At 31.8% G+C, this 13990-nt stretch overlaps 1 protein-coding gene across 2 annotated transcripts; it reads left to right on the top strand.

Moving 5' to 3' along the window:
* Positions 1-8135: 8135 nt before the first annotated feature.
* On the top strand, positions 8136-13896 carry LOC107953055 (kinesin-4-like). 2 transcript variants are annotated; one of them, NM_001327600.2, is made up of 19 exons: positions 8136-8284; positions 8641-8807; positions 8895-9038; positions 9141-9383; positions 9477-9548; positions 9710-9778; positions 9883-9957; positions 10067-10198; positions 10282-10363; positions 10431-10526; positions 10626-10796; positions 10887-10993; positions 11105-11283; positions 11590-11751; positions 11831-12084; positions 12166-12329; positions 12432-12617; positions 13002-13492; positions 13575-13896. In NM_001327600.2, the coding sequence occupies exons 1-19, from the start codon at positions 8167-8169 to the stop codon at positions 13705-13707; spliced, it is 3045 nt and encodes a 1014-aa protein (NP_001314529.2). In that variant the 5' UTR covers positions 8136-8166; the 3' UTR covers positions 13708-13896. The 2 variants fall into 2 exon arrangements, with proteins under 2 accessions (NP_001314529.2, NP_001385559.1); NM_001398630.1 differs by having other exon boundaries at positions 9474-9548.
* Positions 13897-13990: the final 94 nt, after the last annotated feature.

Raw genomic sequence — 13990 nt, 5'->3', positions numbered from 1 at the left:
ACATTCCCTGAATCCCCCCCAATCCCCTAATCTGAAAGCTGCTAGGACATTGAGCTCACTTTCCTCCACTTCAATGCTCTAGATATTTTATTTCTTTCTAATTATTTCCTTTCTCAGATTATTGGGGGCCTGTGTGGAGTAGGATAAGCACTTTAGAATCACGAAAAAATACAAGGAAAAAAAATAAAATAAAAACTGCTTATAATGTTGTCTTCTTTTTGACATTAGTGCTGCAAAATATCAGCAGAAAAATATGTAGCAGCAAGTACCACTATCCACAGTATAATGAAGGACATGGGCATGGTTGTAAGGGAAGGGGAATATGAGGACAAAACAACTGCACTTTAACCTCTCATCATAGTCTTTTTCATCAAAAGTATTTGGGCCATTAATGAGATATAATAAGAAGAGTGCAATGCTTTCATGATTTTTTCAGACTGCTGTATGCCCTACCCACTCATAATTTATATAAAAAAAAGAAGACAACCTGTGAAGTTGATGATCTTTCTTCTATTTACTTTTGATTGATTATTGTTAAGCCAAACATGTTTAATTAGAAATTGTTTCACTACCTATGGGCAAGTTTTGTCCTTGTAACAAACTGCCTTTCCTTAAAATTAAAGTAATATATCTCTACAATGTTTTTTTTTAACAGTGCGGTTAGAATTGGGGTTGGCTTTGTTGCTTTCCAGTTGGGATTGGGATCTTAACATTTTTCCAATTAATAAAATTGGGCACCCAACAACAATAATTATCATCTTCATCATGGCCATGCCGCCTACTTTAACTTTTCCCACATAACATGGGGACTATTTATATTCCTCTCCTGCCTTCATTTTTATCCCAATAAATATTCTTGAAATTACTCCCACTTCACCAACACTTCATGTACATATCTTCAAACTTATTAAATCATTTCATCAATTTAGTCCTCAGGTTTAGTATTAATGCCAACTTCGATCTAAGGTATGTATAGGTTAATAAATATTTTTAAATAAATTAGATCAAAGCCAATATTTAACGTTAAAGTTGATAGTTAAAGTGACAAAAAGGACTTGATTGAAGAGAAATGAGGATAAGGTGAGGCATGTGGATGCATGCATTATATGATGTGGCTTCCCATCTTCACAACATGAAGCTGCACATCAGTGCACCAGAAAGGTGATGGCCACCCTACAATTCTAATCCTTCAATATAATCATGCCCTTAGTTGCCACCCATTGTAGGGTTCACTTAACATGTGAGCCAAAAGCATTCACTTCCCTCAAAAATAGCATAAATTCACCCTCTCATTTCTTAACTAATAATTTTTCATATTATTTCTAAATGTATAATTAGTAACCATTAATCATTTGTTTTGCATTATTACATTAAAGCTTCTCTTTGGGATTTGCGAAACATCACATTTTTAGCCAAATATGGGCCCTACACTTACTGTGTTACAATAAACACCATGCCATTGCTATCATCTCATTTATCATATAACAATATCATATTCATCTCCTAAAATATAGTTATAAAATGGTCAATAAATTATTGAAAAATTTAATTTTAAATTATTAGGCTGTTAATTTTTTTTTATAAATTCAACTAACAAGTAAAAAGCAACGGTTCAATAATCTGTACAATGAATCGGTACCCATCATTGAGTAGAAAAACATACTTTAGACCTAAGTCGACTTAACAGTCAATGTCGAAGATTGTAGAAGAAAACTATTTAACTTTTGATTCACAGATTCATGACATTTAAAACTATTTCATGGGAAAAAATTGAACTATAAAAGAGATGGAGAATAAGAGCTTTGGATTGATGTAGACAGTGCAAATAGAGAATGACATATAACAATCGTTTTAACAGTCTAATAATTTAAATGAAAACTTTCAAAATAAACTTCTAATGATTTAGTGACTTTGAGTATAATATAACCTTAAAATATTTGGTGGTAAACGTGTGTGAAGAACATATCTTTGAACATTTAATCCATTCTATTGTTTCTATTAATGAAAGATTTGCATAAATTTCATCTTAATCAAGTTATTAAGCACCAACTAACCTTTCTCTTAATTTCTTTTTGGGGTCCATACTTTTTTCTTAATTAGATATAAGTGATTTGAAGGGAAGAAATTTGAGGAACCTTTTGTTGTTACTCATAGTGGAAGCTGATTAATGGTTCTCTTTCATTTGTAGTGATTAAGAAACGGAGTTGATTGCTTAAGTTTTGTGCAATTCTTCAATTAATTTCCATTTTTGGCTGAAATGAAAATATGGAGTGTCCCCATTCACATTATTCTCCACTCCTGCTTCATTATTTGTTGTCTGCCCTTTTTTCATGGAATAAATTACCTTTTTTCCTTGGTTCTTTTTTTTTTAATTTGCTTAGCAATAAACTATTATGGTAATTTATCGGGCAATCAACAAAAAATGAAATTATTTATATTTGATGCACTAATAATTAATACACATTATAAGTAAATTAAATAGTATTATAATTAAACAAGTTATATGATAAATATAAATATTTTTTATAAATATTTTGGCTTAAAGTAGTGTGATATATCATAGGTTAAAATACACATTTGGTCTTTCGTATTTATATAAAAATTTAAAACTTAGTCTCTATATTTTAAAAATTAAAACTAAGTCTTTTTATTTTTTCTAATTTATAAATTCTAATACAATCATTAATGTTGTTAGTTATTTTCGTCAAAATTTGTTAATTTGACATTAATTAGGCTGCTCTTATATGACATTACATATCATTAATAAAAATGTAAATATATTAAGTCGACAAATTTTGACAGAAATTACAAATAACAATAATGATTGGACTGAAATTTTTAAAATAAAATTTTTAAAATTTTTTAACATTTAAAGTATAATAATTAAATTTTAAATTATAGATAAATGCAGAAAGTTATAATATATTTTAACTTACTTTATATATTACATAAATATCACATGAATGTTAACTTTCATTCATGTTTAAATGGGTTTTAAATATCACTATTATTTTATTCAATTTTACTTATTTTTGTTACAATTTTATCTGCACTTAACAACTACACGATCTAAATAAATAAAAAATTCTTAAAATAATATTTTTTTTACTTTTTAAGATATTTCTAATAATTAATCTTTCATATCTTATAAAATTATTAAAAGGATACTAATTACTAACTCTATATCCAAAACGAAGATCAGAGTTTAAACGTAACATTTTTAACCAGACACAAGCGTAGCTTATTATTTGTTGTTTTAAGAGCAGGTTATGTGATAACATGAAATTTAAGCCGTCCGGGTCCTTAACATGTGCTTTGGGTATTTTTTTTTTTGACTTGTGATCGAGCCGTCCAAGCGAGTCGGTAGGAAATTAAAATGAATTGCACGCGCTCAAAGGTGCGACTTGGTCTGTCAAGTACTCGATTGAGCTTGGAGAGAGTGGAAGCTTTAAAATTTGGCAAAAGTAAACATGATAAGTTTGTTAATAACTGTCATCAGTAGCATGCCACGTTGCTCTCCTACTCTATAAAGCGATATCTCATTCGTTTGTCTTTGAAACAATTTGAAAGACGGGGGTCATTTTAGAATGAGCTCCGATCCTTGAAAATAAATAAAATGTAAATGCCGGCCAAGGCCCGTGAAATGGGACCCGATAAGGCCGCTCCTTAATGGGACCTCGCTCGTATCCGAACCTGTTTGCTTTGGTACCATACCAAGGATTTAAATTTTTTGAACGTTGAATTCTTAGACAAATGAATGTTATATTATACTAATTGCTTTCTGCTGCTGCTAAATAGTTTAATTTTCAAATGTTTGTGGCAATTATTCTTATATATAAAAAATTGACGTCCCCAAACCTCTTTCTTTTCTTTTCTTTTCCTTTATGTTTAATTACACTATGCTTTAGAAGGAATTGTATAATGCATTTCAATTTTAGTTTTATTTTAATTCCCAATATAATATAATTTTCTATATTAGTACAAATCTTTCTCCTATACAATAGATACCCATCTTTTTTTAACATAAAAAAAATAGGTCAAATCAATAAATTCATATTCAAATATTATTACTCATTCAGTTTAGACTTATTCATAGGTCGGGCCTCTTAGATTTGTCCGAAGGCTTGTTAGAAAAGTGAAAAGATTTGGATAAAAATATAAATTCAAAAAATAGGGTTGAGAAAAAAATAAGACTCGTTTTTTAAATGGTTCAGGCCTCGAGTAAGCTTTTGCAAAACATAAAATAAAAAATCCTGTTGCTATTTTTTTACTGTTACCACTGTTTTTCAATATTATATTGTTACTATTTTATTGTTATTATTTTGATATTGTATAATTTTTATTTTATTATTAATTTTGCTATTACTTTAAAGTTATTTGCTTGTTAAGTTGCACTTATCTTAGTGTTATTTAAATATATATTTTTTATTTTTTCCATTGGTTGGAAAATATTTATTTAATGTTTTATAGTATATTTGATGTATTATATTTTTTAATTTATTTTATATAAAAAATTTTAATACGGGCGGGTCAAGTCAAGCTTGAGTAAAAATTTAGGCCCATTTTTTGGCTGGACCTGGGTCTAGAAAATGGACCTAAAATTTTTTACTTGGCCCGACTCAATCTATGGACAACTCTAATTGAGTCCTAGTTCGATTGTTATCAACATTGTTATCTACGTAAGAAGACGTGAGTTTGATTATTTAAAGTATATTTATCCTTCTATTTAGATGTAGAAGATGGACTATGGACAATTCTAAATATTTGTATAAAAAAAATACTCAAATATGATTTAATTATGTGGAATTTATTAACTTAATTTATACTGAATCGTATAAAATTATGTTATTCAAAATAAATTTATATATTATGATAAGGTGGCATCATTAAATTCATTGATAATGAACCTTTATTTTAACTAACACCATGTTTGTGCTAAAACTTAATTAAATGTTTAAGTGCATGTGGTAGTGGGGTTAGTGACCATTCTAAATCATTCCTTCAAGAGGTTGTTATCATTCCAATGATAACAAAAAGGATTTTTAGAAAATAAATAATAATAATGATAATAATGAAGTAATCTAAGAAATTGATTAACATGGTAAAATGATATATCTTTATAATTATCACCATTAAAAATGAAAAGAAAAAAATATGAGAATTAAGCAAAATGGTAAGAATCTTTTCTATATTAATCAGTGTTAAAGAGTTTAATCTTTATCCTAGACATGGAGTAATTTTAAAACTAGTAATTAATATTTATCTCCTTAATAAATCTATAGGATATGAATAATTAATTATTGGACCAGCTCTGAAAAAAGAAAAGAAAAAGAAAAAGAAAAAAGAGATGGAAATCCAAGAAAAGATAAGTTTCCACTTTTTCTTTACTTAGGGCTCAAGATCATAAGTAGTGCCATTTGGTAAATGGTTTATTAATTAGATGACTCAAATTTTATTTGGTAATTGTTGGTTTTCAACAACTATCTCCATTACCCGAAAGCTGCCTATTGCCTACCAGTCGGGGAAGGGTCTTTTTTTTTTCACATTAAACTATTGGATTTATTGTAAAAGTTGAAGCCTTCGCTTTCAATCTTTATAACTAGCACAACACACATTCTTTCGCTTCTTTTTTTCTCTCAACATGTACTTCGTATGCATTAAGATAACATATGTAGCAATGTGCTAGTTATAGTTACTTTCTCAATTAAGATATCTTTTGTATTTTTTATCCGGCATTATTTGAATTTAATTTTGCGACATAAATTTTAACAAATCATGTATCATTCAATGTACATTGTATTAATTTGATTTGTAATACTATATTAACTAATTTGTATTTTAATATTAGGAACAAATACATGGATTTTATGTAAAAGAAAGTTAGACTAATTGTTGATAGATTTCATGGATAGTGAGAAACTTTTTGAAGAGTTTAAAAAGATATTTAAAATATGTGAAACTTGTTGAAATTGCTTGGCAAAGGATAAATGATAGCCTAATAAGACAACTTGAATATGGATTAATAATTTTTTATTTCAGATCATTCAAAGTCAAATTAAAAGTTGATAATACGATTGAGGTTGCAAACTTCCAATTATTCATTTAAAAACTTATTATATTGTATTTAGATAATTTTTTTTGGGTATAATTTTAATTGTATTAATCTGTTTTATTGTCTAAAATTAATTTTGTTTGAATTAGGTTAGTATTTAAGCAAAGTCCTCTCATTAATAACTACTCTCGGATTCGAATTCAATCCAAATGATTGGGAAAGAAATCCACTCTCACAGTGGAAGAGCTAGGAATTTTTTTTTGGGGGATCGGAATCAAATTATATATTTTCATGATAATAAAAGTAAAATTTTATCATTTTATTAGTTTATATCTTTATAATTTTTAAAGAGTTAAATAATTTTTTTATCATTTTTAAGAGCTACTAATTTAAAATTTTATAAATCATAAAGAAATTAAATTAAATTAAATTAAAAGTTTATGATTTTTAAGGTTGGCACGGCCACTTCCACCCCTTGCAATCATTTGTTGGGAAATTAGACTTACTAGGGTGGTATTTTATTATATTCGTATTTTTTTCTCGTCTCTTTTTGTTTTTTTGCTTTTTTGTTTAACTTTGCAATATGATTCCATTAAAAAATTTTAACAACTGTAACTAGTGTGGTATTTCAATTATTAATACTTATTTTTAATAATATTAAAGTTAAATGAAGTGATTTAGATGGGTAAGCTTAAGGGGTATCGATAATATTATAAATTACCTAAAAATCAAATCCGAATAATAAATAAAACCCCAAAATGCTAAATTCAAATCTTTAAATTTTGTAGTATTTAAAAGCAATAAACAATCTAAATTAATAATATCACAATAAGAAAAAGGAAAAAAATATGGAATAAATCGTTTTGTAACTGAACCGATAAAAAGAAAAAGGAAATCAAAAGGATTGGGTTTGGATTCCTAAAATTGAATTTGTTTAGAAACAAGTGAGGGATGAAGGTAAAGATAGGGTGGAAATGGGGGGAGCAAGGTAGGTAGTGTGTCCATTTTCATTTTAAATCTCACATTTGTCAACTCAATAACGCTCCTAATTGGTTTAGGTTTTGAATCATTTTTAAATTTGAAGATTAGAAAAGGATTTCAACTTTTGTGAAGAGGAAGTGTGATGATATTGCTCTTTCAACCTTTTTGAAACCCACAATAACTACCAATTTTCACCCTAATTCTCGAATCTTGGAGGGATTTTTGTTTATTAACTTTGCAATTTTCATGTATGTCCATGGATAGGATTAGGCTGGTTGGAAATTAAAATTTCTTTATTAAATTTTAGGAGGGTAGATTATATATAAAGATTGGTTTGCATTTTGGGTTGGGTTTAGAGGGATTTTATGTATTCAATGAAATTATTATAGAGGATGTCATTTTCTTTAGATTTTAGCCAACTATTTCAAACAAATCTAAATTTTAAGCAATGAGATCGAATTTTTTTTTAAGGACAAATAAATTAAATTCGAGATTAATTTTTGAGGAAATATTGTATTATACGATAAATTAAAAAAAAAACGGAGTATACTTTTTTGAAGGGCCAAGCCAACCCAAGTTATGAGTCCCGCGATTTCAAAATTTTAGTTACGACCTTAATCATACATGTCCTTCTCTTAATCATGCTCTGAACTTCACGCGCCAAGGGCCACCTCAAACACCGCGCTATAGGCCATCTTTCCCTTTGGATTCAACTCATAAGAAAGTGTTCGCTACTGAAGAAACCAGGTTCGGAGACAGGTTAGGAGATAGGTATGGAGTGAATAGTAGCTATGGGAGAACAGAATAAAGTTTCTATGAAGATTGAAAGCGTATAAAGCAGAGTTAGCTTTCTTTTCCATACACAGATGGTAAAGAGAGAAAAAAAAAAAAAACCTCCCCAAGTTTCCCACAACAATATCACAGGAAAAATAAAATCTACCGAGCTTTTTTGTTATTCTTATTGTTGTTTTAATCTATACTTTTTCATTGTTTTTATCTCTCATTTCAAGCTCCACTTTCTTTCATTTTGGGAGAATTTTTGAATTTGGTTTCCTGGGGAGTTTTTTTTTTTCCTTGGATGGTTGAGTTGTGAGATTTTATTTTTATTTTTTGGAGTAATTTGGGGTGAGAAAATGGCTGCAGAAGGAATGTTGTCGTTTTCAGTTGCTTCAGTTGTGGAGGATGTACTGCAACAACATGGCAATCGCTCCAAAGATCTTGATTTGGAATCTAGAAAAGCTGAGGAAGCTGGTACTTTAAACTCTTTTTTTTCTTTTTTAAATCAACATCTATATTTTGTTGAATGATGATGAATTTTTTGCTGAAAGCGTATGTTTTCTTTTTAATTCTATATAGTTTTAGCTAGTCGAAAAATGGTGTAATTCCATGGAAAATTTTGCCTTTTTCTTCTATTTACCTATCTGATCTCCCACCTTTTTTCGTGAAATAGAAAACAGAAGATCATTGATCACTTACAGAATTACAGTTTTTGAAATTGTTGATGAATTGCAGCGTGTTTTTGAATAAAATTTGATGAGATAATTTACTTGTGAAAATTAAAAAAAGAAAAAAAGAAGCTGAATGTGGTGATCTCTTGTATGGCACAGCATCAAGGAGGTACGAAGCGGCCGGATGGCTAAGGAAGATGGTTGGAGTTGTGGCGGCTAAAGATTTGCCGGCAGAGCCATCGGAAGAAGAATTTAGGCTTGGTTTGAGGAGTGGAATAATCCTCTGCAATGTTCTCAATAGAGTTCAACCTGGAGCTGTGCCTAAGGTTTACTAACTTTATTATGATTATGGTTTTTTTCAATTGATTTTCCTTTTAATCATGGCTAATTTCATTGGGGGTGGTTGGTTTTAGGTGGTGGAAAGTCCATGTGACGCGGCCCTCATACCTGATGGAGCTGCATTGTCAGCTTTTCAGTATTTTGAAAATATAAGGAATTTCCTGGTAGCTGGTCAAGGGTTGGGGCTTCCCACTTTTGAGGCATCCGATCTAGAACAAGTATGTTTTTAGACTTTTTTTTTACAATTCTTTTGCTTTGGAAGAAATTGGTTTTATTGTGTAATTTAGTTACTTATCTTTGATTTGGTTAAAATTCTTTAGGGAGGCAAATCTGCAAGGGTGGTTAATTGTGTTCTAGCACTTAAGTCCTATAACGAGTGGAAGCTCTCGGGTGGAAATGGAGTGTGGAAATTTGGTGCAAACTTAAAACCGGCCACCACCACTTTGGGAAAGTCATTTGTAAGAAAAAATTCAGAGCCTTTCACAAACTCCTTGCAGAGGACCTCATCGACAAATGAGAAACTATTAAATGGTCACTCCAATGAAATTGATCCCAATAAAATGGTTGGTAAGCTTAAACTGTTAGTATTCACTGTTTTCATATTCTAATTCAACAATAAGACTAAATTCCATGAGTTTTTCTTATTATACAAGCAGGCCAGTTCTGTTTCGCTAAGCATGTTGGTTCGTGCCCTTCTAACAGATAAAAAACCTGAAGAAGTTCCAACGGTAGATTTTTATTGGATCATTACACTTGTTTAACACACCAAGCTTGATTAGCATTTTCTTGTTTGGATAAACGGGGATAGTGGAATGACTTTTATCATAAATGATGGTTAATCTTTTTGCTATTTCTGCTACTTATTCGTGTCATTTTTTGTTGTTGATAGCTGGTTGAATCTGTGCTCAGTAAAGTTGTAGAGGAGTTTGAGAATCGGATTGCAAGCCAATCTGAAGTGGTATGTTTAGCTTTCAAATTTTACAAAAGAATAAGTCATTTACTATGTAATTATTGATCTTAACTAACATTTTGTTTATTATGGCCTCTTCTCCAAATTGAAAGATGAAATCGACTTCAAAAGAAATCACTCCAAATTTCAGAAAGCCTGTATTAAAACAAACTCTTGTGGATAAAAAGGTATATAATGATCCTCATGTACTTCACAAGTCACTAGATGACTTTTCTCCGATGTCTTAGTGCTATAGTTCACATTTCTTAAACTTCTTTCATTCTTGTAATGATTAAGATTGAGGAAAAGAACATCGAAGTGATGAAGAAAGAAGATTGCTTCCAAAAGAACCTCATTAATGAGGAGGCATTAAAAGGTCAATTGCAAAAACAGCAAATGATCTTTGATCAACAACAAAGGAATATTAAGGTGGGAATTACTGTGCTATATCTTCTGTTTTCTTGTCTATTTATGTACTTGACTTGCACTTATATGTATTATAAATTTTGTAGGAACTAAAGCATGCTATTAATTCCACAAAAGCAGGCATGCAATTCATACAAATGAAGTTTCATGAAGAATTCAACAGTCTTGGTATACAAATGAAGTACCTATTTGAATTTTCTTGCTTATCAAAGTGCTAAGCAGGGTATTTTTACAGGTATGCATATTCACGGCCTAGCTCATGCTGCTTCTGGTTACCACAGGGTTCTAGAAGAAAACCGCAAGTTATATAACCAAGTTCAGGATCTTAAAGGTAAATATTCACTTATCTTTTGCATAAGTTCTTATCATGCCTTTCCTTGTATTAAATCCCCTAATTTATTAGAAAGGGTTATCTACTTCATCTGACCAGGAAGTATCCGTGTTTATTGCCGTGTGAGACCATTCTTGTCTGGATCAAGCTATCTTAGCACTGTGGATCATATAGAAGAAGGAAACATCATCATCAACACTCCATCGAAGTATGGTAAAGGACGCAAATCCTTCTCCTTCAACAAAGTCTTTGCGCAGTCTGCAACTCAAGGTGCTTCACTAAGAGTTTAATTGCTATTGATAATGTTTCTGCAATTTTAGCATTCTTTACTTAGTCAGTCACATCTTTATTGCATTGCAGCGGAGGTTTTTTCTGATATGCAGCCACTGATTCGGTCAGTTCTTGATGGATACAATGTTTGCATATTTGCATATGGTCAGACAGGATCAGGGAAAACTTACACTATGGTAAGATATGGTTGGATTATTCACAAGTTTGATAATACATGCACTAAAATTTGTTTGATGAAATATACTTTTTCCTTTAAACTTAATAGTTTATTTGGTTTACAAATCCAGACTGGACCTAAAGACCTGACAGAGAAAAGTCAAGGGGTTAATTATAGGGCACTAGGTGATTTGTTCCTTCTAGCAGAACAAAGAAAGGATACCTTCTGCTACGATGTTGCTGTTCAGATGATTGAAATTTATAATGAGCAAGTCAGGGATCTCCTTGTCACAGATGGAAGTAACAAAAGATATCCTTTTCCAATCATTTGATTTTACTTCCCTCTAGTTTGTAAAATTAGATCATCATATCACAGTTATAATCTATAAAAAGTTGTCTTGACAGATTGGAAATTTAGAAAAAGCTTTCTTCCTATTCTAAATCAGAGTTTGATCATAAGGTGGTTGATGCTCTGAAAAATGAAACGGTAAAAAGTTTGAATTGGTTTAAATTTGAAAATGGATCTTGATCGTTGAATCTCTCACTTCAATATATGTTCAATGGTAGGTCTAGCCAGTCAATTTCCTAACCAAGCTTATCCTTAATCTATTAATACATTAGAAATTCGCAACAGTTCTCAGACGGGTCTCAATGTACCAGATGCCAACCTCATGCCTGTTTCGTCAACATCAGATGTTATTGATCTGATGAACCTAGGACAAAGGAATCGTGCAGTTGGTGCAACAGCCCTAAATGACCGTAGTAGCCGTTCTCATAGGTAACATCTTACTTCTTTACGCCTCTTGATCCTGAAATGTTTCTTAAATTTGAAGTTAATTTTTTTTATCACATTGCAGTTGCTTGACCGTCCATGTTCAAGGAAGAGATTTAACATCTGGAACTACTCTCCGTGGCTGCATGCATCTTGTGGATCTTGCAGGTAGTGAGAGAGTAGACAAGTCTGAGGTAACAGGAGATCGACTAAAAGAGGCACAGCACATAAACAAATCTTTATCAGCTCTAGGAGATGTGATTGCTTCCCTTGCCCAAAAGAATCCACATGTTCCTTACAGAAACAGCAAGCTCACTCAACTTCTTCAAGATTCACTTGGTAAGTTTAAGCTGTTGAAATAGTGCACAACTTTTTCTTTTCAGAAGTTTTAATCATATTGGACCGGAATTGTATTTTCAGGAGGACAGGCCAAGACACTAATGTTTGTTCACATAAGCCCTGAACCTGATGCCTTGGGTGAAACAATAAGTACTCTCAAATTCGCAGAGCGTGTAGCTACCGTTGAACTTGGTGCTGCTCGAGTGAACAAAGACACTTCGGATGTTAAAGAACTCAAAGAACAGGTTATCGTATTCAACTCTAACTATTGGTTGATATGGTTATCTTAAGATAGTTGTCAAATCCGATGCTCTTGCTTTTACTAACTTGTTGGAATCAACTTCCAGATTGCTAGCCTTAAGGCAGCTTTGGCTAGGAAAGAGGGAGAGATGGACCAAAGCCAGCACTCTGTATCTAGTAGCTCTGAAAAATACCGAACAAAAGCTAGTGATCTATCGCCCTTCAATCCTAATCAGCAAGTTGGAGATGTTTTGGGAGCAAGAGAACCTGTGGCGAATGTGGGCAACATTGAGGTACATGATGCTTTCCACATGATAATAGTAGGATGGAAATTTAATTTCATTAATCATATTGAATACAATCAGTCACAAATCCTTGATTCTTTCTCTTCAATTTAAAGATGATATGAATACTAATGTGTGAATGTCTTCATTGAATTCAGAATTTCATGGTAATAATATGCATTCCAGTGACTGAAAGTGGCTATAGTGGCATAATACTAATTCAATTGTGCAAAATTATCTTTTCTCTCCTTAAAGCTAATTGATGGGAAGAAAATCTACAGTGCTTATATATTTTCTGGAATTGCTTCCCAAATTTCATGAATAATTTTAGCAATTCAATGAGTTGGGTTTGTTTGAGATGCCCTAGAAAGCTTGACTTGTCTGCTTTTGCAGGTGTGCACTAACTCTGCATTGAGGCAAAAGAGGCAAAGCGTTGATCTTGATGAGCTATTAGCAAATTCACCTCCCTGGCCTCCCGTTGTCAGTCCTGCCCAAAACTTCAGGGATGATGAGAAAGAATTAGGCTCGGGTGAGTGGGTGGATAAGGTTATGGTGAACAAGCAAGATACCATTAACAGAGTGGGAAGCCCTCTAGGATGTTGGGAAGCAGAAAATGGGAACTTGTCTGATGTCTTTTACCAGAAATATCTCCACGATTCTTCAAAGATTTATCCAGAAAAATCATATAATATGTTCTTGGGGGCTAATGGATTCAATATGGCCAGTGCTGATGACATAGATGATATTGATGTTGCAACCAGTGACTCGTCCGAGCCTGATTTGCTCTGGCAATTCAATTCGACCAAACTTAGCAGCATAACCAATGGGATTGAGTCCAAGACCAAGAGACCCACTCCAAAATCAGCAAGAAACCCAGATATGAGGTAAGCTAATACATACATTCTCATGTTGCCATCATTGTAAGTTTGTCGACATGTTACTAAAAAGCTGGTTAATTATCTGCAGCAAAAATCTACATCCTATGTCAGGGCCATCACCGTCTAGGAAACTAGCAAATGGAGCTGGCCAACCTTTGCATCGAAATATGAGGCAGCCACCAGCTGCTGACGGGAAACGCAGAACTGGGAGTAGAAAATAACAACTTTATACACCATTATAACCACGTTGGAGTGATTTCTGATTCTTTTCTTCTTCTTTTTTTAATTTCTTTTTGCCTCTTATATTTTTTAGAGAGTGAGAGAGAGAAATGTGTTGAATATACAGATAACCTTTTTCTTTCATTGTAATTTTTTTTATGGTATAGTTAAAACTCAGCAATAATTCCAGTTGCATATTTGTTTATTAAGGACAAGTTGTGCAGATGATGCGTCCTGCCTTGGGTTTTTGTGTAAAGACTGCTTTTCTTCAGTGTTTGAGAGAAT

The sequence above is a fragment of the Gossypium hirsutum genome, chromosome A07, assembly GCF_007990345.1.
Source record: "Gossypium hirsutum isolate 1008001.06 chromosome A07, Gossypium_hirsutum_v2.1, whole genome shotgun sequence".
NCBI lineage: Eukaryota > Viridiplantae > Streptophyta > Magnoliopsida > Malvales > Malvaceae > Gossypium > Gossypium hirsutum.
Note: the sequence above shows the minus strand (reverse complement) of the source record. Positions and strands in the feature narration are given on the sequence as shown.

Bases quoted from the DNA above. Each gene is read 5' to 3' on its own strand.
- LOC107953055 (NM_001398630.1), top strand. From the start codon at position 8,167: ATGGCTGCAGAAGGAATGTTGTCGTTTTCAGTTGCTTCAGTTGTGGAG. The intron at 10,199-10,281 runs GTGGGAATTACT...TAAATTTTGTAG, and splicing joins AACAACAAAGGAATATTAAG to GAACTAAAGCATGCTATTAA. The intron at 12,330-12,431 runs GTTATCGTATTC...ATCAACTTCCAG, and splicing joins TTAAAGAACTCAAAGAACAG to ATTGCTAGCCTTAAGGCAGC.